Source organism: Pan troglodytes, chromosome 14, assembly GCF_028858775.2.
Source record: "Pan troglodytes isolate AG18354 chromosome 14, NHGRI_mPanTro3-v2.0_pri, whole genome shotgun sequence".
NCBI lineage: Eukaryota > Metazoa > Chordata > Mammalia > Primates > Hominidae > Pan > Pan troglodytes.
The window spans coordinates 113801570-113828834 of NC_072412.2; the positions used below are offsets into that span (position 1 = coordinate 113801570).

General features: G+C 38.5%; 2 protein-coding genes across 20 annotated transcripts; one reads left to right on the plus strand and one right to left on the minus strand.

The window, feature by feature from the left end:
- Nucleotides 1–2338: 2338 nt before the first annotated feature.
- Nucleotides 2339–13303, minus strand: LIG4 (DNA ligase 4). 19 transcript variants are annotated; one of them, XM_024348333.3, is made up of 4 exons: nucleotides 13062–13249; nucleotides 10380–10639; nucleotides 9447–9519; nucleotides 2339–6204 (listed from the first exon to the last, which is right to left on the minus strand). In XM_024348333.3, the coding sequence occupies exon 4, from the start codon at nucleotides 6174–6176 to the stop codon at nucleotides 3441–3443; it is 2736 nt and encodes a 911-aa protein (XP_024204101.1). In that variant the 5' UTR covers nucleotides 6177–6204; nucleotides 9447–9519; nucleotides 10380–10639; nucleotides 13062–13249; the 3' UTR covers nucleotides 2339–3440. The 19 variants fall into 19 exon arrangements, with proteins under 19 accessions (XP_024204101.1, XP_024204103.1, XP_024204099.1 ...); XM_024348335.3 differs by having other exon boundaries at nucleotides 9471–9626; XM_024348331.3 differs by having other exon boundaries at nucleotides 9447–9626.
- Nucleotides 13304–13426: 123 nt separating this feature from the next.
- On the plus strand, nucleotides 13427–26914 carry ABHD13 (abhydrolase domain containing 13). The gene is made up of 2 exons (XM_001135541.6): nucleotides 13427–13559; nucleotides 24119–26914. Exon 2 carries the CDS (start codon nucleotides 24139–24141, stop codon nucleotides 25150–25152), a length of 1014 nt encoding a protein of 337 aa, XP_001135541.1. The 5' UTR covers nucleotides 13427–13559; nucleotides 24119–24138; the 3' UTR covers nucleotides 25153–26914.
- The last annotated feature ends 351 nt before the right edge of the window (nucleotides 26915–27265 follow it).

A 27265-nucleotide genomic window follows, 5' to 3' on the forward strand; every position in this document is an offset into this window, starting at 1 on the left:
TCATCAAGTTGTGTACTTCAAGTACGGACTGCTTTTTGTATGTTTATCATACTTTAAGTGGTCTCATAAACAAAAAAAAAATGAAATTAAAAAAAAGCCTTACACAAGAGGCTAAAATATCTTGCTTACAATTCTTCATGCATTTATCTTGAGCACACTACATATTCCGTAGTGTGGCATTTCAGACCTTTCAAAATCTACCCTAGCCTACTTTCACCTCTCTCTCTCCCTCACCCCTAAATGTCAATGCTTTACAAGTATTTCCACACACTTTTGTTCCCCTATGGCTTTATTTATAATCTCTCCTCTGCCAGGAAAAACCTTCCATACCACTATGCCTGATGAAATTCGACCAATTTTCCCTCAGTTACTCACTTACTAACCTGGGTGTGCGTAAGAATAGCAGGTAAAATCTAGAGTCCTTAGTCTGTGTGGGGGAGCTATGGTTCTGTCCTCAAACATTTTGATAAGACAGGTGTCATTTGCTTTTGAAACTTGAGAAACTAAGTTTCAAAGAAGTTGTGATTGCTCAAAATAACAGATAATTGGTGGCTGAACTGTAATTGAGCCCAGAATGACTTGATTCTAAAGCTTGTGCTCTTTCCCCTACACCATATGACTTTCCAGGACAACCCATCATTCCTTTAACTGGGAATACACTTACCTTTTGTATTCCAATTATCTTTATCTGTCAATACACTGTGAGTTCTTTGAGGGCAGGGATTGCTTTATCCCTCTTTTTACCCAAAGGGCTACTAATGAGAGTAAGAACTTATTCTACTGAATGAAAGTGAATTGTTGTGCTGTTTACAGGATAAATTCTAGGGCTCAAGTAATTCCATGTTAGACATTTTAAACACAATGTATTTTCCCAAAAGTGAGAATTCCAAGGGGCCAAAGGAGCCCTGTTCACATAGATCCCAGGTCAAGCACATGAGCATAATGCAGCTACTCTAGTAGCCACCTGACTTTCAAAGAAGTTGCCGTCAGCCTGAAATGAACTCCTTGAGGACACTTCTAAATCATCAGATATATGGAATAGGGTGGAGCAGTTCTTGGTAAATCTGCTGTCCTGTTTTCTGGCAAGAAGCCATAGCCTTGGAGAATTAAGAACAAAGTGTGTTTTTCAGTTGGCTTCAGAATATTTATCCTGTAAATAGTTGACCTAGTGCCTTTATTCATGTATTTTATTCTAGTGGAGGCTGTAATCCCAGCTATTCGGGAGGCTGAGGTGGGAGAATAGCTTGAACTCAGGAGGTTGCAGTGAGCCGAGATGGTACCACTGCACTCCTGCCTGGGCAACAGAGTGAGACTCTGTCAGAAAAAAAAAAAAAAGAGGAAAAAAAAGGTGGGGGTGGCATGGTGAAATAGTCTAAAATTTGAACAATAATGGGCTACATAACAGGGCATTCAATGAAATATTGCACAGCAATTTAAAATGATGGAGCTATATTTTAGTGAATTGTAAATATTTTCAAAATTCATTGAGAAAAGCTGATTAAATGAAGCACATACTTTGCTTTATACATATGTGTTACACTAAATATTTATTTTGTACTTTTCTTAAGTTTAAAATTTTAAATACAGCTCATGGGTAATGTGAAATACAAAGACTCTTAAAGAGGAAATAGATTGGCACCAGTCAAAAATTTTACTGACACCGGGCCGGGCACGGTGGCTCACGCCTGTAATCCCAGTACCTTGGGAGGCCGAGGTGGGCAGAACACGAGGTCAGGAGATCGAGACCATCCTGGCTAATATAGTGAAACCCCGTCTGTACTAAAAAATACAAAAAATTAGCCGGACATGGCTGGGCGTGGTGGCTCACGCCTGTAATCCCAGCACTTTGGGAGGCCGAGGCGGGTGGATCATGAGGTCAGGAGATCGAGACCACGGTGAAACCCCGTCTCTACTAAAAATACAAAAAAAAAAAAAAATTAGCCGGGCACGGTGGCGGGCGCCTGTAGTCCCAGCTACTCCGGAGGCTGAGGCAGGAGAATGGCGTGAACCCGGGAGGCGGAGCTTGCAGTGAGCCGAGATCGCCTCACTGCACTCCAGCCTGGGCTACAGAGCAAGACTCCGTCTCAAAAAAAAAAAAAAAAAAATTAGCCGGACATGGTGGCGGGCACCTGTAGTCCCAGCTATTCGGGAGGCTGAGGCAGAAGAGTGGTGTGAACCCGGGAGGCGGAAGTTGCAGTGAGCTGAGATTGCGCCACTGCACTCCAGCCTGGGCAACAGAGGGAGGCTCTGTCTCAAAAAAAATTTTTACTGACACCAAAAAATCTATGTGATACAACTATTATGAATTGTTTTATAAAGAATAGAACATAAGAAATTATTTTAATAGTACATTAAATATTTTATTTAAATTAAGAAGTATAACAAAATCACACACATTTGTTCCACGGTTTGAATAAAATTTCCAATAACTTTCAAATAATGCACACATAGTATCTCATGGATCAAATTCCGTACATTTCAATATGGTCATGAGATACGCTGTATTCCAAAATTTGGTATATAAATCCATACATAATATATACTATATACATTGACTTTAAATAATCTAACTATAAAAGTCATTTTTAAAAGTCAAAGCAACTTATTTCTAATGAAAGTTACAACATGCATGCCATATTGACACCTATTCAATAGATAAAATCTAGGAAAATCTTTTTTGTGAATACTATTTATACTGGAATGCAAATTCACATAAAAATACTTCCTTTAAAGCATGTTCTATTTCACGCAAGAAATTAAATGTGAGCTACTTTTAAAATTGCAAGCTTTATTTTTAATCAAACCAATTCAATTTTAAGTTTTTAGATCATTGTCTCATACAACTTCCTCTAATTTAGCTAAAACCATCATTGACAGGGTTTTATTGTTACATTTGGCCTTAACCTTAAAAAACAAATTTGTTTACATTTCATATTTAAAAGGGACATTTTAAACCCTGAGTAAAAAGACATATTTTTACAAGTCCAGCTGTAATAATTCTACCCTATTTTCTTGCAATGCTTTTATTAGATAAAAACTATTGTTAAGGTTTTGACTTTTTAGAATATACTATTTAGAAGGTTAATGCTTTTTCATGACTTTAAAAGTTTCTAAATGTATTTTATTAGTATCTAAGTAAAAATTCTAGATTTCTATATGGATATCGTAAAAACACCTCTTCTTTAGACTGTTTAATTATTTCACCTTGATCATAAAAAATCATTGAATACTACACTCTTAAGATAATTTTTCTTTCTTGGCTTTGGGCTATTGTCTTTTCAACCTTAAAAGTTAAAATTATTGTTTTCCTATATGTAATGATACTTTTTAGGCATAGATTTTTAAGATACAAAAATAAAATGTAGTTTAGTATTTTATCATTTCCACCTGCTGCAATGAGTCTGCCAGATCAGAGGCTTTCCTCACTAGGAAACCTAGCTTTAAATCAAATACTGGTTTTCTTCTTGTAATTCACACTTGTCTATTGAATCAGTTACCCAACTTTCTTTTAGGATTTTAAACTTTCTCTTAAAAGTTCTTCTAAAAGCTTTAAAATCTGCAACACGACTATGATCTTCCCCAATGATTACATGAGACACTCCCTCAGCTAAACAAGACACTACTTTTGCTCCATGAAACCGAAGCTCCAAGGCTTTAATAGCTAACCTTGTCCCCTCATTTTTGGTACTCAGGTCATTAATAACAGCATACGAGTCCAAATAAACGGTGTGGCGTCGAAACATACTGAGAGGAGAGCAATCCCAGGAATACCGATATTCTAAATCAGCAATCAGAGAAGCCATTTCTTCAGGAGTCTGCTCGTTAGAATTTTTAATTCCTGAGAATACTTCCTTCAGTTGGTTCAAGTCTGTATCAATGAAATAACTATCACCATAGCAATCATATTCACGGGCAAAATGTTCTTTGGTTGATGGGCACATATGAATCATAAAGCGAGGCTGCCATGGTACAAAGCTTTTGGTCTTAAAACATTCTAAAAGCCATGCAGGCTTGACGACATCATGTTTATTTGACGAAATTATGTTTTTCACTCTGATGTTCTTAGACCCTGCAATTACACAGTACGTGTCTGGGCCTGGATTTTGTACTATATAACCACCAAATTCTGCAATTCTGTTCTCCAGGTCAGGCTTTGGCTGGCTATCTGTTCCACTCATAACACAAAACTCTACATCTTCAAATATATTAGAAATTTTGTTAACGTTAGTAAGGTTAGGTGCTTTTAAGTGCTCAATAATTCCAATAACTTTCTTCATCTTTGGGGCAGCTTTCCGCCTTTTTTCTTGTGGTTCATCATCACCACCTATATAAAGGTGTTTAGATGCGAGCTTACCAGATGCCTTCCCCCTAAGTTGTTCTAGGTCGTCCAGGGTCATGCACTCATGCCACTCCTTGTCATCTCTTATCTTTTCAATTCGTGGAAAACGCAAGGTGCAGCCAGTTTTATACATATCACTGGGTACGATCTCTGCTGCCTTAATCTGAACAATGACAGAATTACAAGGTTCAATGTACACTTCTGGCTTCTCTGTTCCACATAAAATGCTGCTTGGTGGAGCTTTTCTATGAAACGGCTTCCAATACTTGGCCAATTTCAAACCCAGATCATACAGTTCTTTCATGGTGCAGCCAGAGCCAACACGAGAGAGAGTATGAAACACAGACGGCTTCTCACCAGGAGGGGGCTTCTCTGCTACTGCACACAGAAAATGAGACATCATTCCACCCCGTGATCCTTTCCCCCAATATCCTCCAACGATTAAAATGTCCAATTCATCCATTAGTCCACTGACATACTCTGGTTTAATTTTTAACCACCCTTCACCTCTTTTGTCTGGCTTGTAGATGGATAGAGGTTGTTTTACCATAATTCCCTCTTCTCTTTTATCTATTGCTTCATTCAATGCATCAATTACTTCATTCTTAGTATGAGCTTGTGTTTTCTGCACTATTTCTATTCTACCTGGAATTGGTGTAAAAATACTACTAAGAATCTCATACCTCTTTCTCAGAGTCTCATGCCCTAGCTTTTTATTATTAACCATCAATACATCAAAAACACAATAACAAGTTTGCAGATCAGAATCCTCTACCATTCTTTTAATATCAAACTTAGTTCCCTTTTGCATGAAAGTTTGTGTATTAGGATTATAGGCCATCATCTCACCATCAAGAATACAGATTTGTATATCTGCTTTGAATGCATTATGAATGAATGGGGTAAGAGAACCTTCGGTAGAAGAAGCACCAAACTGATCAGTGTAGTTATATCCATTTCGAGAGAAGTATTTATATACATCTCCATCTTTGTGCATTTGCATACGTTCGCCATCTAGCTTGGTTTCTATGTAGAAACTCTGATGTTTCATATCCTTCTCAATGTGCTCAATATTTGCAATAGCAGCTAGCATTGGTTTAAAGGCAGAAAATAAAGTGATAGAAATATCACTGAGTCCTACAGAAGGATCATGCAGTTGCCTACAGACTTTTTCCAGATCCGTAGTGACATTATGCAACTCAGCAGCATCATTATGAAAAACAGAAAAGATAGTTTGCTGACTAACACCAAGCTTTAAATCCTTTATGATCATCCGTATAAGCCACTTTTGCTCAAGTGCTGAACTCTGAGTTATAAGTTGAAGAAGGCTCTTTTTTATTAGGTCTTTTCTTTTAGCAGAATTATTGCTGGCAATTGAGTCTAAAAGGTCGTTTACTTGCTGTATGGTTAAACTTCCTTTCTGTAAACATCTTGGCTTCAACACAAAATATGCAATCATTGCAAAGTCTCCAGCATCTCCATGAGTTCCAGTGGGTGTTCTGTAGTTTAAAAGTTTGAGGGCATCTTTTCCGTCTCTAGGTAAATTAAGCAACTCAATATAAAGCTTAGCAAGCATAGTTTCTTTAATTCCATAGGCCATTCTCTCTCTTTCTAGCTGAGGAAGAATTAGTCTCATTGCTGGATAAAAAGAGTCTGTGACATCTTTGTGGTTCTTATGAAGAGCATCATGAAATTTTCTCCAAGAATCTAAAAATTCCCTGAAGTGTCTGATTTTTTCTGCACGTCCTTTACTTTTCTGTATTCGTTCTAAAGTTGAACACAAATCTGCAAAAGGAACGTGAGATGCAACAGTTTGTGAAGTTTGTGAGGCAGCCATCAAAGCGGTGACGAATCTTCTCGTTTAACTAGTAAAGCAAAAAGAGAATAACTTTAAGTAAAAGATAAGATTCAACTAAATATTTAATGTAAAGATCTTACAAAGATCACTGAGATCATAATAAATGTTTATTAATGTTTACTAAAAAAAAGATCAATGCTCTAAATGATATATCTTTTCAACCTCTACATTTAATAACTATTTTGCTCCAACCCTAATTTGAAGTTATTATGAAAAGTATCATCAGCTATATAGCTGTATTTCCTGTATTTATAATACAGAAATCATTTTAATTTTCTCTTTAAATTCCAGTTATTCTATATATTAATTATTTAGCACATAATACAAACAAATATTGCTAATAATGGTGACAAAAAAACTCATCAGGCTTAATTCACTTCATTTCTGAGCTTCTGAGGGAAGGCCTTTCATGTATGTCTCTTCTTTCCCTGTCAGACTACCACATAGCACCAGAAATGAACTTGATCTTCGAACAGATATTTTTAACAAATCACTCATTTGCTGAATTGAAATTTGACTTCCTAGAAATCCTAATCATAGGCAGGGCCCTTGACCAAAAAACAAAACAAAGGAAAAAACAGGTACCCTCTTCTTCCAGCCAAACAAAGCCTACGTCTATGTTTCCTTTCACTTCTTCACTGCTAGCTACGCCAAATCACACCAGCATTCGATTCCAACTCAAAATGCCCTACCCATAAAATCCTCACTTTATCTATTTTACCATAGTTACTTACTGTCTTATAAGTATAAATTTATTAGTATGCTGCTTTTTTCATATTTCCATGCCAGTTATTCCCTGAGTATTTAATGACTACATATTAGATGTGCTACATACACTGTGCTAGGGGAAAATACTGCATGTTTCTGCTTTAAAAGAAAATATATTCTGTAAAAAAAAAAGAAAAAAAGAAAAGAAAAAAAGGGGGGGAGTGTAGTGGAAACTGAGTATAATAAAATGCCAACTGCTTTAACAAAATAAAACAAACGTAAAATGTCCTGAGGGGAGAGCTTTTCCCTAAAGTATCTGCTAAAGTCAGAGAAGAAATAATGGGTACCTTGCTAAGCTAGGGCAAGAATATTTCCTAAAATTTCACAAGTGTAAATTTCTTTAGTTTTAAATATTCATACAAGTTCTACTGGAAGATAAATATATTAGAGTAATTTTAATATGGTTTAAACTACGTAATGTTAAATAACTTTTCCAAAAAAAGATTTCAAGTAAAATGTATGGTCCATGAATAGAAACTATGTTTTATCCTGTGGTTTCAGACCCCTCCTGGCACACCACCATGTATCCCAGGCAGTGGAGTCGGAGAAGTTTTGCTGGGAGTGGGGAGATCTATTACAGTGCAGAAAACATGTGACTCCCCATCTTCCAATTCGCAAACAAATGAGCAACACACACATGCACAAGGCTACATTATCTAGTATCCAGTAAAATAAATCAAATGGCTAATGACAATACTACATTTACTATACTGTCAGTCTCTAGAGGCCAGGAATTGTGCTGTAATTTGTGCTCTAGTGGCAGACATGTAGGAGGTTTGCTGAATGAATTACTGAACACCTAGAGTTGACTCCTGGATAAGCACACTAGGGAAAGCTATGGTCTGGTTACATACCACACACTCCCACACGCACGCACGCAGACACACAGTGGGTGAGATTCAGTTTGGTTAAAAATATTCAGTAGATCTGACTGCCCTGGCAATGGTTTACAACAGCCATTTGGTGGCCTATAGAGAAAAAAGCTGCACTTCTCAGTCTAATTTCTGACAAAGGAAACCCAGCTTCTACTGAGTGGGTTAGATCGAGGGATAAACGCATGACAGACCACTTTCCTGAAACTTTTATCTTTGAATATACTGTTGTTTCCTCTCTCTGAATCTGGTTTGCATAACTGACTGTAACACCTGGTTATGTATGTTCACTGCCCTATCTCCCAAAATTTGCTCCCTCAAGGGAGTACAACACGGTACACAATGCTATATCTACAATTTCTATATAAACTATGTAAAATAAAGTAGGTTAACTAATATTTCTTTAATATTCAAATATTGGTATATAGTTTCTACAGATATATCTATAGATTCTACATGGTCTCAAAGTTGAAGTTGCGCTCAACAAATCCCAGGCAAGGACTTAAATTACTTTATAATGACAAAATGTAGGTAATGGTGTGGATACACATGTATCCTAAAATGGCTACGCATATAACAAGGATTCCAAAATTGCCATAAACTAGGCGTAAGTATTTTTGCTTATTACAACGGCATAAAAAGTCAAAGATTAGGACTTCCATTCATTTTTACATGCTAATTTTATTTTTTGGATTCTGAGGATTTTAGCTGATTCATTCCATTTGCAGTAAGACAAATGAGGAGGTTCCTGGTTAGGGCTCAGGTTTTAGACTCTAATAAATCTGAGTTCAAATGTGGATGGTAACATTTAACAGCTGTGTGATACTGGGCAATTACTTAATTTCTCCAAGCTTCAGTTTCCTAAAGTATAAAATGGGGTTAAAAACTATGTAGAAATTAGAATGAAGATAAAAATCAGATAATCTACAAAATGTGCTTTAAAAAGTAGTAAGTCTTGATAATTTTAATACTATAATGCTTGCTGATCCAAGCAACATTTAAAATATAAGTATTGCAAAATATTAACGAGATAAAAAGGTGGGAAGAAGCTTCACTCTTTAACAATAAGCAAAGCTTTCAGGAGAATGAATGCAAGCAATTAGTACACAATAACGATTCATCATTCATTCAGTTCTGACTAAATTGTCCTGAAGTGACACATGAAAATAAACCGGCAGGTTTTATTCAGTGACTATGGAAGGTGATTAAGTGCTATGCTATTGCACTTAAAAAAGAGAGAGGAAAAAAAGGAGTAAGTGACTAATGCAACTGAAGTATCCTTCATGCAACCCTTGACAAGCTGTGTTTCCCTAGGAAACAAAGGGTTTACAGTTGCCTATCTTCCACAGCACTTAGTGACAATTTGGGACAATCTCAGCAGAAAGAAATGAGCAGACAAAGACGCTGGAAGGGCTTTGGGATCCCAAAAGTTAATGAAAGACCAAGTGTAAGAAGAGAAATAAAGTAATTCCCTCCAAGTCTAAAGTCTCTCCCGCTCCAATGCCCCCTGTACCCTCTCGGAAAATGGAAAATCCCGAAGGAGTCTACATCATTCCTCTGCCCGTTCCCCCTACTCTCCCCCAACCCTTCACGGATTCCCAGTGAATACCTGGCCTCGGGCAAGCTCCGTTACCTCTGTGAACCAGAGAATCCCAGCTGTAAAATGAGATCTTGATGGTTTCCTGCGGGGTTGCCATGAGAAAGAATCAACATGTACGCAGGTAAAGCAGGCAACACAGTTCCAGGGAGTCAAAAACGGGACAATCGTCCCACGACCTGGGGCTTGGGTCTAGATGAAGAGCACAGCATCAGGAGGCCAGGCTTCTAACGCGGCGCAGTCTACAGCGCTGTGAACTCGGCAACTCCCATCACCTGCCGCTGCACAAACACCCTGCTTACCGCCCCCATAGACCGACCCCCGCCTGACGCCCCCCAGACCCCCCGCCTGACGCCCCTCAGGCCCCTCGCCTGACGTCCCAGACACCCCCACGACCGGATCCCCCAGACCCCCAATCTGACGCCCCACTTCCCCTACTTGACTCCCCACACATTCCCCGCCTGACGACCCCCCGACCCCCGCCTGACGTCCCAGACACCACCCATCTGATCCCCCAGACCCCGAATCTGACGCCCCACACCCCCCACTTGACTCCCCACACACCCCACACCTGCCACCCCACGTAAACCCCGCCTGACACCTCACAGACCCTAACCTGACGCCCCACAGACCTCCCCCGCCTCCTGCCGCCACACACACCCCAAACCCCGCCCCGAACACCCCCCACCTGCCGCCCCACAGATTCCCCCGTCTGACGCCCCACAGACCCCCATCGTGACGCCCTACAGACCCCAACCTGACGTCCCACAGATACCCCGCCTGACGCCCCACAGACCTTCCCCCGGTCTGTTGCCCCACAGACTTCTCGCCGCCTGCTGGACCACACCTTCCACTTGACTCCCCCCACACCGTCAATCTGCCACCCCCCACCCCCCCGCCCCCACCTCCCAACCGCCCCCACCTGCCACCCCACACCCTTCCCACCTGACGTCAAGCCTGAAGCTCAGCCGCTAAGCCGGAAGCTGGCGCCAGAAGATGCCGGTTCCGCCAGCTGCTCGCCGCGCAGGCGCAGGGGAGACCCGGGGGCCTTGCAGTCACCGGGCTCAAGCACGCCGGCGCAGCCAGGCTCGCGATGGGAGGTGGGGGGCCGGCAGCCCCGTGGGGCTGCGGAGGCGGGACCTGGAGGATCCTGGTTAGGGTCTTGAGTACACACGGCTCCTATTGGCCTCGGCAGCAGATGCTCTCTGCAAGCAGTTGATCCACACGCCAGTGGATTTTGTCTCGAGGGAGACCTAAGATCACTTTGTGCTCTGGCTAGTGATAGCCTCTAATTCTTGTTCTCTGTACGTAAAACAGTGGTAACTATACTGATTTCGCTGGTTGTGAAAACTCCCAAGAGAGAACAGGGCATCCTCCCAACTCAAAACGTTGGTTGTTTCATTTAAACTTTAAAAAAATAGGCTTTTGCAAACTATATAGAGCTGTTTTTTTTTTTTAAAATGATGTTTGCTACTGTGGTCTCAGTTCTCTTAATACAGAAATAATACATAACAATACATAACTTACAATATAGAAATAAACCGTTGCATGACCAGAAATCAACTATGGACTCTTCTAGTATCTGTTTAAGGTTTAAAAATAAAGTTATTTAACAAACCTTTATTGAGCACCTATTATTATATAGTAATGGTGCTAGATATTCAGGGTGGAGAGATTATAAACAACCCCAGTTTTTGTGTTCCAGGAGCTGTTGGTTTCCACCGAATTTTTGCTGTGGTCAGTCCTCTTTCGCCATGGAGAAGTGAGAAGTTATTCATAAAAAGGGGTGGAAACAACTTTTAGAACTATTTTATTTTAGCATAAAATATTGCTTTACAATAAAATAAATTTTGCTGCAGTGGGCCCTGATAAAACATATTAGAGCTGTTAAGTGCCCTTAGAGGTTGTGTAATGTATAAAAACCTCCTTTTTCAAAACTGACACATTTCATTCAGTGCTAGTTTGTAGTGGAGGTTCCGTCTAGCCCAAGAACATTCAGTTATTTACTTCGTATGTCTAATTGACCTAAGATGCCTGAATATCTAAAATCATCTGTGATGTTGTAAAGTCTCATGATATTGTTTTGTGAGTATCTGCTCTTCAATTTAGTTATCAATTTATTTTGGAGGAAAAATGAATAGTGTTAAGGTAGAGGAGCCTCCACTTGCCCATCTTAGGAGAGGGTACCTATCCGTGTACATTTGTAGCTTGTTCAACCTCTACTGAGCTCCTACAATGTCAGAAGCTGGACTTTGTATTAGTTACATGAGAAGAACCACGAATTATGAAACCAGGCAAACTCCAAATTGATTCAAAGCCCAGTCTCCATTTCATCATGGTATTTTAGTTGCTTGGTTCAAAGACAATCAAGGGTTTTTTTCACTAAGTATCTTCTAGAGTTGCCATGATTATTAATTTATTTATGTAAATGGTCTACTTTATATATGCTTGGCACTTATTCCGTGATCAACATTAGGAAGCTATGATTCAAGAACCCAGCTTTGACCTGGAGCTCTCCATCTGGTAGCAAGACACATATGTTCAATAACAACAACACCACAGGCCGGGCCGGTGGCTAATGCCTGTAATCCCAGCACTTTAAGAGGCTGAGGTGCGCGGATCACTTGAGGTCAGGAGTTTGACACCAGCCTGGCCAACATGGTGAACCCCCGTCTCTACTAAAAAATACAAAAATTAGGCCGGGCCTGGTGGCTCACGCCTGTAATCCCAGCACTTTGGGAGGCCGAGGTGGGCGGATCACCAGAGGTGGGGAGTTTGAGACCAGCCTGGCCAAGATGGTGAAATCCCGTCTCTACTGAAGAAAAATACAAAATTAGCCAGGCGTGGTGGCGCATGCCTGTAATCCCAGCTACTCCGGAGGCTGAGGCAGGAGAATCGCCTTGAACCCGGGAGGCGGGAGGTTGCGGTGGGCCGAGATCTTGCCATTGCACTCCAGCCTGGGAAACAAGAGCGAAACTCCGTCTCAAAACAGCAACAAAACAAAAACAAAAAGTAGCGGGGCGTGGTGGCGGGCACCTGTAATCCCAGCGACTTCAGAGGCTGAGGCGAGAGAATCGCTTGAACCAGGGAGGCGGAGGTTGCAGTGAGCCGAGATCACGCCATTGCACTCCAGCCTGGGCGACAAGAGCGACGCTCCGTCTCAAAAGGAAAAAAAAAAAAACCCCACAAATTTATGAAATATCCTCTGTATATATAAAATAGGGGACATAGAATTAGGAAAGCCCAAGGGAGGGGAGGCACACATCTGTAAACAAGTGTGTACACTTCAGTGCACAGGGGGGTTGACAGTGAAGCTAATGTAGCCCAAGTTTTAAGGGCCCATTTTTGTGAACACGTCCAAGGCCTTGAGAGGGGCCCTAACGAGGTGTTCCCATGGTCGTGTACCTCGGTAAAATTTGCAAAAATAAGACAATTTTACGTTATTTTTCTTTAAAAGGGCTCTCCAAATGGCACAAGGTTCAGGCCTCACAAAACCTGCATTCGCCCTTGACAGACCACTCTGGTAGAGGTAAAAGGAGAAAAAGAGTTATGGAAGCGCTTTAAATCGTGGACCTCATTGCGACACCCTTAACAACCCTATCAGGCAGAACAAATTGCTCCGCAAACCTGCGGCTTGCAGAGCGATGGTGGACTCCCGAGCTCATCGGGTCCGGCGCCTCTTCACCACGGAGGCCTCGGGTACGGAACTGGAGTAAGTCCTGGTGCTCGGAGGAGGGTGGAAGGCCAAGATCCCCAGGTCCTGGAGCAGGGAGCCGGGCCCACGCCGCCGAGGTATCTTTTCCGTCCGGGCCACCGTCGCGGGGGCTCACTAGCAGCGGCTTCTGCGCATGCTCGGAAGAGCGGGCAGGGTTCCCACTCCGGGAGCGGAGACGGAGAACAGGTTATGTGGGAGCCGGCGGGGGCATTTGCCGGCGACACCCGAGCGGGGGCCGGAAGTGGGGCTACAGCTCGAAGCAGGAGCTCCGGGCTAGACCGTGGCGACGGCAGCGGCCCCTGGGCTGGAGGAGGATGATGAGGAGCGACGGAAGCGACGCGGGGGTACGCTGCTGCGCGGCGCCCGGTTTCGTGCCCGCGGCCGACTGCGCAGCCTGTCCGCGAGTCTGAGTAAGTGCGGCTCGGGGACCCCGAGCCCGCGGGGCCCGAGCGCCGGTCCGCTCCTTCTAGGAGGGTCGCGGGGAGCCGCCGGCTCCTCCAAGCGGGCGCGAAACCCTCCCGGGAGGCCGTGGGGGGAGCCCCGGGGCTAGCGCGGCTTCCCCTGGGGGTCGTGCGGGGGCCGAGCGCCGGGGGTTGTGGAGGACCAGCCCGGGGCGCCGTGTCTGTCCGGGCTGCAGCCCTGCCGGCCGCCCCGACTCCGCTCACCACTCACCAGGGGCAGCAAACTGAAGCCACATACCTGTTTTGGAAACTAAGGTGCGCGCATTGCCAGAGGCTCGCCGGGTGTCGTTTTGTAATTGGAACCTAAAACGTATCTTAGTGTTCTATGTCAATTGTATTTCCAGTAATGTGTACAAACCTACGATCCCTAAAATCCAACCCTCCGCTCCGCCACCCTCCCACACAGACATGAAAAGTAAAATAGAATAATTCCAGCTACTAGGTTGGAGAGAGGGAGAGCCCCGATCTAATCACGTCAGTAACAGGTTTAGACCTGTGAATATCATGGCAGGAAGTTCTGGGGTATTCAGGAAACATCAAAAAAGCACCCCATACAATCGAAGTCAATTTTGCTGTAGATTTTAGTCAACATTTAAGTAAAATGAATTACTAGTATTACTACCCAAGGTATCGAAACCAAAAAAAAGTCCGTCCCCATTTAACAACTCTTATTTATGTTTACTATGTGATAGTAACTGGATGGAAAGAGATGAGTATATTGGCTTTGTGTGTTGATATTGGATTTTTCACTGATCTCTTTTGACGGGAGGGGGTTCGTGGATCAATACTTATTTGTATGCATGCTTAGGGAAATCACTCGTCTTTGACTAAAATATCAAATTTTATTTTACTGTGTAAGATTTCTTGATTGCCCATTTAGTGTTAATGTCATGATATCCTACCTAAGACATCAGCTGCTCAATTAAATAATCGTTAATAGAGGCCCACTAGGCATCAGGCACTGCTGCGTACAGAAAATGTAGAGTTGAATAGGACGAGGTCTGTGTCATCGAGGAACTCACAGCCTGTGTAAGCAGGTTAATTACGCTGTAATAGTAACTTCTGCCACGTAAGTTTGCACAAACTACAGAATATGGAATGGGTGGCAGGAGGGAATAGGGGTCCAAGGAAAGCTTTCTAGAGGATCTACTACCTGAGTTTGGTTTTAACAGAGAAAGAGTGCATTGCTCTGATTACTTCCTGTGTTCAGATACGGTACCTCTAGGGAATCATATCCATTATTTGATCTAGAACTAATAGGGCTTCTAGTTGTCCTTACTTTCACATACTCTGCTGTAGTACATAATTAAGTAATTTAAATTTTGTCTCATAGAAGTAGCTGCACTTAACACACTATTACATTTTATCTCCACAGTAGTTCAATTTAATCTTTCATCCTCCTTTTACATATGAGGAAATATATATTTAGAGAGGCTAAGTGAGTTGGCAAAAGCTACCTATCTCTTAACTGACCGTGACCCAAAACACTGTCTCCTTTCCATTGCACCACACTGCCTCCCACTGATAGTTAACTTGGAATGATGAAAGCAGGCCAGGTACCTACAGGTAGCCCTTGGCACACTGCCCTCTTCTTGGGCACATCAGAGACCTCTTGGCATGTGGATAAGAGGGTTTACTAACCAAATTGCCCTGGGCTAACAATATAACTTAGTGATAGGTGCAGGAAACTGTTGGATCTAACATTTTCCCATGATCTCTTCTCATAACTTATCTCAGGGGAATCTATTTCTGTTTCTCTGTTTAATGTATTACCCAGATTCTGAAATCTTTCTAATCCTTGTTTAGTTGCCCCAGGAAAGTCTTAAGACCTTTAAATAGCCTTTTTTCGTGTAGACTTAAAAGATGCTCTAGTTCTTCTAAGTAAGATATTTTTCCTCAAATGACAGATTTTATAATACATTATTATATTTTATGTTTCTGTTTCACATGGTGTGAACTCCTACAACAGTATATTCTGCTGAAATCCCTTGCAAAGATGTAGTATTTCCAGTACATGGACTACATGCATTTATGAGCTAGCCTGAGAATCTAGATACTTCTAGTAAGGCTTCTAGTTGTACTTACTTTCACATACTCAATGTTATATAACACTGGTTTTATACAAAACAAATATTCTAAGTTTCATCCATCTAGTTTATAGGTAAAGTTTTAGAACATTGCCCATTTATAAATTGGAAACTTTGTGAATTTCATTATCAGTCTAACATCACTACAGTTTTAGGCTAGTGGATTTGTTTTAAACATTTCAGATATTTATAATCTCAGAACAAATTGTGGTTGGCTTCCATAGTAACAATAATCTCTCATTTTACTTCTGCCAGAGTTGACTCTATTTGCCAAGATTTTCAAGCATGAAAAACCTACTAAGTTGCTGCCTGGTATAATTTTTGAGCTATCTGCTCATACAGATTTAAATCCTAGTTAAAGATGCTGTCTGAACCATCCAGTTATTATCCAGCATCTCCATAGGCAGTTACTGTTCATTTGTCCCATAGGACTATTAATACACACTTTTTCATTATTGATGGCATGTGGGTAACCATTAGGGAAATAGATAATTCATTCTGTGGCGTCTCCAACACCTTGATAGCAGCTATTTGTGTTTCCATTTCAGCTGTGCAGCTGGCATGGTTTCTTAACTTCCCAATGCTTAACAGAAGAGGAGAGAGATTGATATAAGAATACTGAATCTGAGTTCCACATTACTTCACATGTGATTGGAAGCTGTGATTCACCCAGAGTAATTAATGAGCCCATGGGGTGTGGGGTCCTCATTCTCTGCTGGGATGTGGATGTCGGCATTGACACATGAACTCCCTTTCCACTTTTTACAGTCTTCACTTGAACCTGCACATTTTTTTTAATGTATGAACAGTTTTTATTTTTAAACAAGCTGTTCCCAAAATTATCAATTTAGGATGGACTTAAAGATCTTTAAAGAAATAATAGTGCCTTTATGACTTAGGACTTTTTAATTGTATTTGAAATTGTTTAGCCTTTTGCCAAATTGTTTTTCGGAAATTCATTGTAATTCACTATGGGTAATGCACTTTTTTGTATTTTTAAAAGACCATTTGCTGGTGGCAGAATCCGTAGCTCGATATGCAATATGCAAAACAATGTACACTTTTTTTTTTTTGAGACGTAGTCTCACTGTGTCACCCAGGTTGGAGTGCAGTGGCATGATCTCAGCTCCCTGCAACCTCGACTCCTGGGTTCAAGTGATTCTCATGCCTCAGTCTCCCTAGTAGCTGGGATTACAGGCACGCGCCACCATGCCCGGCTAATTTTTTGTAATTTTTAGTAGAGACGGTGTTTTACCATGTTGCCCGGACTAGTCTCAAACTCCTGAGCTCAGGCAATCCACCTGTCTTGGCTTCCTAAAGCGCTAGGATTACACGCATGAGCCACCACGCCTGGCCCAATGTACACTTTTTAATTAAAAATAATTAGAATAACTAGAATTTAATTTGTAGGGTAGTTCTGACCTTCATTAAGATACAATTTTTATTGTAAAATGTTACCTATGATATAATAGATTTGTCTAATTTATTCTCCTACTAACCTTACGGCAATAATTACAATGTATTTACTCCTATACTTTTGAGTTTCAGTTCTTGATATATATGTTTTTATTTATTTTTAATTTTTGGAGAAAATATTACTGGGTAAAAACCTTAAATATATTTATATATGTTATAATGCAGAAAGGATTTAAATAAATGTAATATATCTTTCTTAATTTGAAGAAGGCAAGTCTCTGGGGCATAAGGCAGTACAGTTATATGGTTAAATAGTATGGAACCATGGTTCTCAAGCTTTTTGGTCTCAGACCCCTTTACATTTTAGAAATGTAAAGATCCCAAAGATTTTTTTGTATGTATGTGGATTATATAGATATTTATTGTGTTAGAAATTAAAACTGGAAGTTTATAAAGTGTATAAATTAAAATGGGAAAACTGGAAGTTTATAAAGTGTATAAATTAAAATTGGAAAACGAAGTTTTAATTCATTTAAAAATAGCAGTAGTAAGTTCATTACATACTCACATAAATAAAATTTTATATAAAACAATTGTAATTACAAAAAATAGAGGTGTGGGATTATATTTTTGTAATTATCTTTAATGTCTGCCTCATAGAAGACAGGCAGATTATTAGGCTCTTAAAGTGAAACATGAAGAAAGTCAGGCTCACACAAATTTGTAGTTGTAAAGGGAAGAGTACTGTAGTAGAGAATTGTGGATACTCGTTGGTACGACTCCATCACCCAACAGGAGGCACTTCCTTAAAGGTCAGTTGTATTGTGCCATCTGAAACCTACATCAGAGAAATTGTTGTCTCTTGTTACATCAAAATCTGTTGGTTTGTAGTGAATTTTTTACTCACGTTTGCTTGATTTTGTGACACCATTCATTGGTCATTTGGAATATATTGGTTTATGGAGTTATGCAGATTTTTCCAAATGGTGACACGTTTAATATTAATAGATTACCACAGTGCCATCAAAAAGGTCCCATAAGTGTCTAGGAGCTATTGGCAACCTCATTCATTTTCTAGTAAGTATCTGCCAAACCTCTAAGTCTGAACAACCATAGTTTGTCAGTTGTCTTTTTAAATAAAAATGTTGTTACCTGAACAAAGCAGCTAGTTCAGCTCACAATTCAAATGTATTTCAATACACAGCACAAAATGCTTTATGTGCACTTCCAATGTTGTCACACATTTGTCACACAATGTGTTAAAAAGATGTGTACTTGTTAGTTGAGATAAAATAATTTTTACTGCTTCTTCTTTGACATTCTTAAGTAAAACTGGATTATTCCCTCATTTACCGTGAGCTCATGGTGATAAAGAATACAGTGACTCCAACACGTGAGGCCACTACCTTGATTCTTATAAAGGCACCAGCAATTTTACCCATCATTGCTTATGCATCATTAGTGCAAATGTCAAACAGTGAAAAAAGCAAATGATATTTTAGTATTATTATGAGCATAATATTGATCTTGTGGACCCCATTAGAGGGTCTTAGGGACCCTCAGGTTTCTGACCACCTTTTGAGAACCACTGGCATAGAAAGATCTCAGATTTAATGGAGCCCTCAAAGTTCATCCAGTTTAACAGCTCTAAATTCCTCTATGCTGTCCTTGCCAAGTATTTATTTAGATTATGCTGAATACTTGCAGTTTCTGTGAATAATCGTGCTAAATGAATAAAAATAAGTGTCACAGACAGCTGTTTGATGGAAAGTAATAGAGATTCTTAATCCTGGAGTTACGTTTTGTCCTGCTTTTAAAACATTGCATAAGTTTCCACTTGGTTTCTCTAAGTAATCAACCTTGATGAAATCCAGAGACTACTAAAATTATGTTGTGAAGGAAAGATACAGCTAAGGTTTTGATTTTCCTTTGCTATATGTAATGACAATTGTCATCTTTCTTTGATTTTTCTTTGTCTGCTCTATAATTAAATGAACTTATGTTAGATATGTAGTTATTTATATCCATATCTGTCTCCCGAGTACCTCAAGAGTTGCTTGAACGTTTCTGAGTAGATCACAAGCTACTTGAGAGCAAGGACTGTATAGTATACTAGGATGCATTGGAATCTGATGACCATCTCTTCCGGAAGAGGCTGGGAAATCAACTGTAGGCCTGCTTCAGTGGTCCACGCTGGGTTTCACAGCTCCCCTGGGAGCCTGCAGTGATATTCTGAGGACTCATACCATTCGTAGTGGGCATGACTTCAATATTGATCTCTTTTTCTAAAGCATCAGTTTGTAACAGTTATTTAAATGAAATATTTTTCCTTAAAAATGGAACCATTCGTGATCCTATATGAACACAGGAGATGATTAGTAGACATCAGAGAAGCATGGCCATCACTCATGCCCTTAGCTGACTTACCATTCAGCTAACACTTAGCCAGCAAGGTGGTCTGAGAGCTTTACAGTTCAAGATGGCTCTTATTTTTAGTCTCAAATTGTTTATTGTATACCCGTCATGGACTTAAATTTAGAGACAGTAAGTAGGGAGCACTAGAGGTGACTACAACAAGCCAATTAGGACCATAAATCCTCAAGATGAGCACCATATATTAAATTGCATCAGATGATCAAACTACTTATGTAGTATAGCAGGATGTCACTAATACTGCAAAACCATTCTTGTAAAAGGAAAACAGTCATATCTAATTTATACAGTACATGATAATAAAGATTAGTCATGCTTTCAGTAGATTATTTTTTGAGACACTCACTAATATCAATGTGACACCTCAAACCACTTCATTTAGAAAGCACAAAAGTTGTTTCTAAGGTTGATTTTTTTTTCATTCAAATACAAGACTGGTACAAGTTATAATAAACTGTAATACTTAAATCTTAGCTACATATCCTGGGTTTTTAAAAAATGTATTTGTTTACACATCATGCTTTTTTTGTGTATAATTAGCATAAAGTCTGCAAAATGTTGGGAAGGGAGCAGGATGTGTTTAGTTTTGGATAAGTTTGAAATATCAGTGAAGCATCAGGTATGTGAGGAACAGGTAAATTGAGATTGTAGATGAAAAGTAGACTTGTAGATTGGGAATAATTCATACACAGGTGTGATAATTGGAGCCATGAAAAGGAATGAAATCACTGAGGGAAAGAACATAATATCCTAAATGAGTGGAGAAGACCTTGGAAAATGCCTGCTTTTTGGGGTATAGGGCAGAGAGAAACAGCAATTTGAGTGTAGAGGAGAAGCCAATAGCAGATGACACTTTGGGGGTCTGGTGTTGCAGTGTGGATTGAGAAAAATCCACTAGATTTATTTTAAAGTGAAGTTTACATTTTATGAGAGATCATTATGAGAAGTCAGCAAGTTCTCAGATAGTAAATGGTTAAGGAGTTACTGGCAGTGGTTAAAACCACAGATTGGTGGGTTTTAGAAATGTTTGACATGTAATACCAGATCTGATAACATAGCAAACAGAAAATTGAGAAATGAGACTGTCAGGTATTCATTTAAGATGTAGACATAAGGTTAAAAATACATACAATAATGATGTAAAAGAAGACTGGAAGATGAGAAGTTATTGATTATCTACATTTCTATATTCTACATGGAACAGATCTAATTGGCTCTCCTACTCAGCAGCCCTTCTGGTTGGTATAAGTTTGAGTGTATTAAATGCATCCTTTTTCCTGATTTTTATGATGCCAAGATGTTATCAGCAAATGGATTTCACATGCAGAGGAACCCAACAAATAATACGTCTCCTCTGAAGACACGTTTTATAGGTGTTTTACCACATAGGACATACTTGATTGCTTCACTCATTCTTCATGACTAGTAGCAGTGGTCTTGGGGTCAATTGGACATTGATACTCACAAGACCCAGTATACCATAGTGGACCGTACTGTGCATCAGCCTTTCTGCTTTTTTGAAAACCCAACATGTCAGTGTTAGGTATATTGTTCCAGATGATAGCTCAGGTCTAGTGGAAAATGACACAAGGGTGGGAGTGAGCACCACCCTGGCTTAGCTGCTTCATGCTCCACAGGAAACAGTGTCTTTTTGTGACAGCATGTGAGTATAGCATCCAGGACTAAGCAAATGACAAGCCAATTACAAGTCATATTCAATTCAGAAAAGCCCCTGTTTATATTTCCCACTGGGCATGTTTAGCCCTGCTCACTGTCCTCTCAGTCCAGATGTAGCTCATCAGTAGGAGCCATTTTTACTACACTGTTGCTTAGAAACACAGCTGATATCCCACCTTTATCAGGTTTCCAGGGAAACAGTGCAGGAAGGTTAAGGAGAGGTCATTTTTTATCTGAAGAGGGAGAAAGGTTTTGTTAACCGTTTACTCACACTAATTTATTGACAAAATCAATAGAAAACATAATGCTGGCTGTAGGATCCATGCAGTCGACTTTATTAGAGGCAGTGTTTGTTTCTATTGACTGTCATAACATCTGGGTATGAAGTTGTTTTTACATCTCAGCAGATGGTGCATGGTAATTATGCTTTGCTGATACTTTCAGCAAATTCAGTAAATTAAAAATCCTTCCTGATATTGTTCACTTGTCCTGGTTCCTTTAAGATCACCTTTGAGATGGAAATATATATCATACAGACTAGGGAACAGAGATTATTAGCAAGTGGGGTTAGGTAAAAATAAGGCAATCTGTGAGTGGAGTTCTTACTCTAAACCAGCAATATAAGAATATGTTAAGGAGAAAACACGCCCATACCCACGCACTCCGCCACCCCAGAGCAATTTTTATTAACCTGTTCTTAAAAATGACTTCCATTTGATATTACTCAAGATGAATGGACTTTTATTCCGACTTCCATAGTGCAACAACTCATTGTAAGATTATGATTGTTTATCACAAAACAGTTTAGTTCATGTGACTTTTCAGGAATGTTTTGTGGAAAACTGTAAGTTTATCCCTTATTATTCCTAGCCAGTAATAGACCCAAACAAATACGCCCATTTTTCTGATGTTGTTTTAAACATATATGCCCACTGCTCAGAATACTTTTTTTAAAATAAATTGAATAATTCGTATATGTAATTAGATTATTTTAAAAATGTTTTAGTCGTAAGTATATATAAAGTGCTGTACTAGACATTAGAGATGCAATAGTGAAAAAGATATACAATTCCTAGCCTTATAAATTTTAATTCAGTATTGTTTGCTAAAATTAGATGTTAGAGGCTACTAAAACGAAAATAACTTTTCAAAGTTCATTAGTTGAAAATTTAACTATGTAAATTGATATAAATGTAAATATAAGATTCAAATTTTAAAATATGCCTTATTCGTGTATTTGGAGCTATTTTATCTGGTTTTATATAATTTTTAAGTAAGAACTAATTTGAGCAGAACACAGTAAGAAAGTAGTAGAGCCAGAAATACCAGTCACAAAAGCAAATAAAGTTAACATGTCTGTAACATTTATGAATGATCTCATTATTAATCTTACTTGATACTAATGACCAGCCTCATAGGTAAGCATTTTAAAAACTCATTCTACTGAAAAGGCAATTGAGACTGGAAATAGGTGATAAATAGTTATTCAGGGAGGACGTGATACTGTAATAAAACTTTCTACCACTGGGTGGCAGTGTTGATTTCTGGGAAATCAGGAAAATGTTGGTTTATGTTCAAAAAGGTTCAGTTCATTTGAATAATAATTCAAATGTAAAAGTCTATGTTTAGTGAAATAATAGTAAAAAATCAAATTTGTTAAATCATCCAACTCATTATTTGTATAATCAATCTATAACCTCTTTATAGCAGTTTGGTCAGTGGGAAAGAAGGAAATGTAGTATTTTTAAAAGTTCAGTAAATAAGCATAAGTAGACGAATAGTACATAAGAAAATTTGTAACATATCTCACTTCTTTTGCCTTTTTAAGACAACATGTATAAACCTTTTGATAACAAAAAATTCTCTTTTAATAGTTTTTACTTTCTTTATATCAGTTACATATTTTAGTAATCTTTTTAAGAATTGTTCTCCAGTGAGTCATTTTACTTTATTTATCTCTGTTTCTCAGAGGATTTCTGTGTATTTGTTTCACACTGAACCCTCAAGTATTTATTGCCTTATCAATACATTTTAGCAATCTATTGACCCCAGGACGTGAAACTTCATTAAAGAGTATATAAAAGATACTGCCGATCTCATGACACTAGCAATATGATATTTATTTTTAATTACATATGAAAGATAAATCATTAATAATTTTCTTAAAACTAATACAATATTAGAATCTAATGTTTAAGCAAATTATTTAAGTTTAGTATTAAAACTTCGAGGTAGAGGGGGGATACTTTTATTCTTTCTTTCCCTAGTTGTTTTTTTTATTTTATTTTGTTTTGCCCAACTCCTTACCCTAGTTTCTTTAGTTTTTGCTACCGTATGTGAAAAAAATTGACAAAGTATATTAGATTGGTCTTGCTATGTTGGAATTTCTGAACTGCCTTTTCAGTACAGTTTGCCCTGGACATACGTAACCTAACAGCAGAGGTACCACGATCTCTAGAATCATGCTTGTTTGCCTCCCAGCTCTTCTACATTGAGAAGCAGATGATAGCCAGTCTACTTATGCCCCTGAGCTTCTGTTTTCTCATTAAAAAAAAAAAAAAATGACACTATCGCATCAACTTTTTTTGGGTCAAATTCGTGAGAACATGTATATGAAGATAGCTGGCAGTAAATAAGCACTTGTTAAAAATGAGTTAATTTGAAGAATATTAGTGTTTCCTAAATATGATAGTGGAGGGATATGGTAGAAACAGAAAGGATATGTTGAGAACAGAAAGGACAAGGGAAATTATAGCAGCTGCTTTTGTGGATGGACTGTACCTATTACCATGTTTAACAATTACATGTGGCCTAGTACCATAGTTTATTATATTGTGGATTTTTAAAAGAATAGATAGATGTTGAATTATTGATATTCTCCCTCTCTCTCTCTAGGATACTTACAGAGAGCTACAATGGAAAAGTCCTGGATGCTGTGGAACTTTGTTGAAAGATGGCTAATAGCCTTGGCTTCATGGTCTTGGGCTCTCTGCCGTATTTCTCTTTTACCTTTAATAGTGACTTTTCATCTGTATGGAGGCATTATCTTACTTTTGTTAATATTCATATCAATAGCAGGTATTCTGTATAAATTCCAGGATGTATTGCTTTATTTTCCAGAACAGCCATCCTCTTCACGTCTTTATGTTCCCATGCCCACTGGCATTCCACATGAAAACATTTTCATCAGAACCAAAGATGGAATACGTCTGAATCTTATTTTGATACGATACACTGGAGACAATTCACCCTATTCCCCAACTATAATTTATTTTCATGGGAATGCAGGCAACATAGGTCACAGGTTGCCAAATGCATTACTTATGTTGGTTAACCTCAAAGTTAACCTTTTGCTGGTTGATTATCGAGGATATGGAAAAAGTGAAGGAGAAGCAAGTGAAGAAGGACTCTACTTAGATTCTGAAGCTGTGTTAGACTACGTGATGACTAGACCTGACCTTGATAAAACAAAAATTTTTCTTTTTGGCCGTTCCTTGGGTGGAGCAGTGGCTATTCATTTGGCTTCTGAAAATTCACATAGGATTTCAGCCATTATGGTGGAGAACACATTTTTAAGCATACCACATATGGCCAGCACTTTATTTTCATTCTTTCCGATGCGTTACCTTCCTTTATGGTGCTACAAAAATAAATTTTTGTCCTACAGAAAAATCTCTCAGTGCAGAATGCCTTCTCTTTTCATCTCTGGACTCTCAGATCAATTAATTCCACCAGTAATGATGAAACAACTTTATGAACTCTCCCCATCTCGGACTAAGAGATTAGCCATTTTTCCAGATGGGACTCACAATGACACATGGCAGTGCCAAGGCTATTTCACTGCACTTGAACAGTTCATCAAAGAAGTCGTAAAGAGCCATTCTCCTGAAGAAATGGCAAAAACTTCATCTAATGTAACAATTATATAATGTTTCCCTTTTTGATTATTGCATTGTATTTTAATTTGTGCAGAATGATAAAGAATGTTCCTTTTAGAAGTGTGTTATGTCTGTACCTGTCTGAAGAGTGACATTAAACTTTGAAAGGACTTCACTGCTCCTTTACGATATTCCAAATAGTTTTTTACATTGGAAAAACTGTAATTCTTGGGATTCTTTCATACATTTTCATCAAAACTTTCAGTGTGATTATGTATTCATATCTTCAGTTTAATATGTCAGTATAATAGATATTGTTCAAAAGTTTCTTGTTGCTAAAGTGGTGTAATCTGTTACACAGATGAATAGCTAGATGTGGAAAGAGATATGTAAACAAGAAACCTTTGGGTATTGTTTCTTAAGTAAATATTGGGACAATCATGGTAAGCAAACTTAGTTCTGTAACTGCATTTTTCACCTTAAAAGTTAAATGAAATGCATGATGGTATTTTATTCCTTGAATTATGCAATGCAACATTTTACATGTAAATAGCACTGGTCATATACTGATGTATATGGTTATCTGGGTTATATCTATTTTTATGTAAACTCTATTTTGTTTTTGGCAAGAAGTGAAATTGAGACTTATGTGCAGGTTGCCATTGAATTTTGCTCTGGTGAATGCTGAGATCCAGCTTTTTCTTACAAATAAATGGGACCCTGTTTTCCAATACAAATGTACCGTGTTTTTGTTAGGTACAGTCTGGATCATGGCATGTAGAAATAGAAATTTAGAATTTTACTGCAGCTTTGATGTGCATATTTGAACTTTTTAACATTTGTAACTTTGGTGGCAAAGAGAATTTTAGCTTCTATCGATTTTGTAAGTCTTCAGCTGAACCACTAATAGCAGTCATAGTGAAGATTAGCACTACTTAGAATTAAATTAGGAAGTCTTTTATCATTGCAGGATTGTACATACTACTTTATAAAAATTCTCACCTTTGATTTTAAATCCCAGTACCTAGTTATATCTAACCTATCAAAGGCAAGATATCATTTATTGGACTTCTTGAAAATAAATTACAAAATCCAACAACAACAACAACAACAAAACAATGTTCTTGGTTTTAATGTTCCAGTTGCTGTGAAATAGAACTCCTACAATCAAAAGACAGTTTTAGGAAGTCTTATTTATTGATTTTAAAAGTTTTACATGTAGGAGTGTGGGAATGAAGGAATTCTGGAGCTTTTTGACACAAAACCTATTACCACATTTAGCAGTTAAATGGCTATAGGTGGGAAGTAGGATTTAGATGTATAGAAAAGTAAGAAAATCTTACTTAGAAAAAAGCCCCTTGAAACTTGCAGGATTTACTTAATAAAAATACACGCTATGAGTCATAATTGTGCCAAGTTGTTTCATGCAGTCCTCAAAAATTAGATGTAATTGAGCTTTGTGTAATATTATGTCAGCTTTAACATATAATATTTTGAATATTTTAGCTATATTTAGTGGCTTTCTGCAAGCAACTAGAACAGAGAAGTAATGGGTCAATAATCTTGACCTCAATTTAAAACTTTCAATGGAGATAGGGCTAGAAATACTTTTGCCAAATAGCATTCTTATTCACTTTATGCCGGTATTTAGAAAAAATAAATTATAGCAAGTATGATTTCTAAGAATAATGTTTTTCTATACATTGCTAATTGTAAAAAGTCTTGCTTTTTAAAACAAGTTGGTAATGCATATCATGGAAGGCATATTTTGTATGTATAAATTCACCACAATTAAAGATTATTCTTGTCAGTCCTTGCTATGTAGAATGACTATTCTAAATATTAATGTATTAAAAAGAAAATACAACAAAATGTTTATTTAGACACGAGCTTACATGGCATACCTTATATTTGTATCATTCTTTAAAGTTTACAAAAAAACACCTTATGTTTTTATGTAATCAGTCATTACACTAGGGAGAAATTTATCAGCTTTAGTTCTAAATATGCTGATGAGGTATAAAAGCTATTTCTTCATCAGTATTTTGCTTTTATGCTGCTTTTTCTTTTTGATACTCCAGGTTTATAAACTATCTTTTTAAATTTTAAGCCAGGACTTCAAAAATTGTAGAGTACTTGTTTGGCGTTCCCTACCTTCATTCTC

Bases quoted from the DNA above. Each gene is read 5' to 3' on its own strand.
- ABHD13 (XM_001135541.6), top strand. From the start codon at position 24,139: ATGGAAAAGTCCTGGATGCTGTGGAACTTTGTTGAAAGATGGCTAATA.
- LIG4 (XM_063792317.1), bottom strand. From the start codon at position 9,534: ATGGCAACCCCGCAGGAAACCATCAAGATCTCATTTTACAGCTGGGAT. The intron at 6,125-9,446 runs GTATTCACTGGG...TTCCTTTTGCAG, and splicing joins CGGAGCTTGCCCGAGGCCAG to ATTTGTGTTCAACTTTAGAA.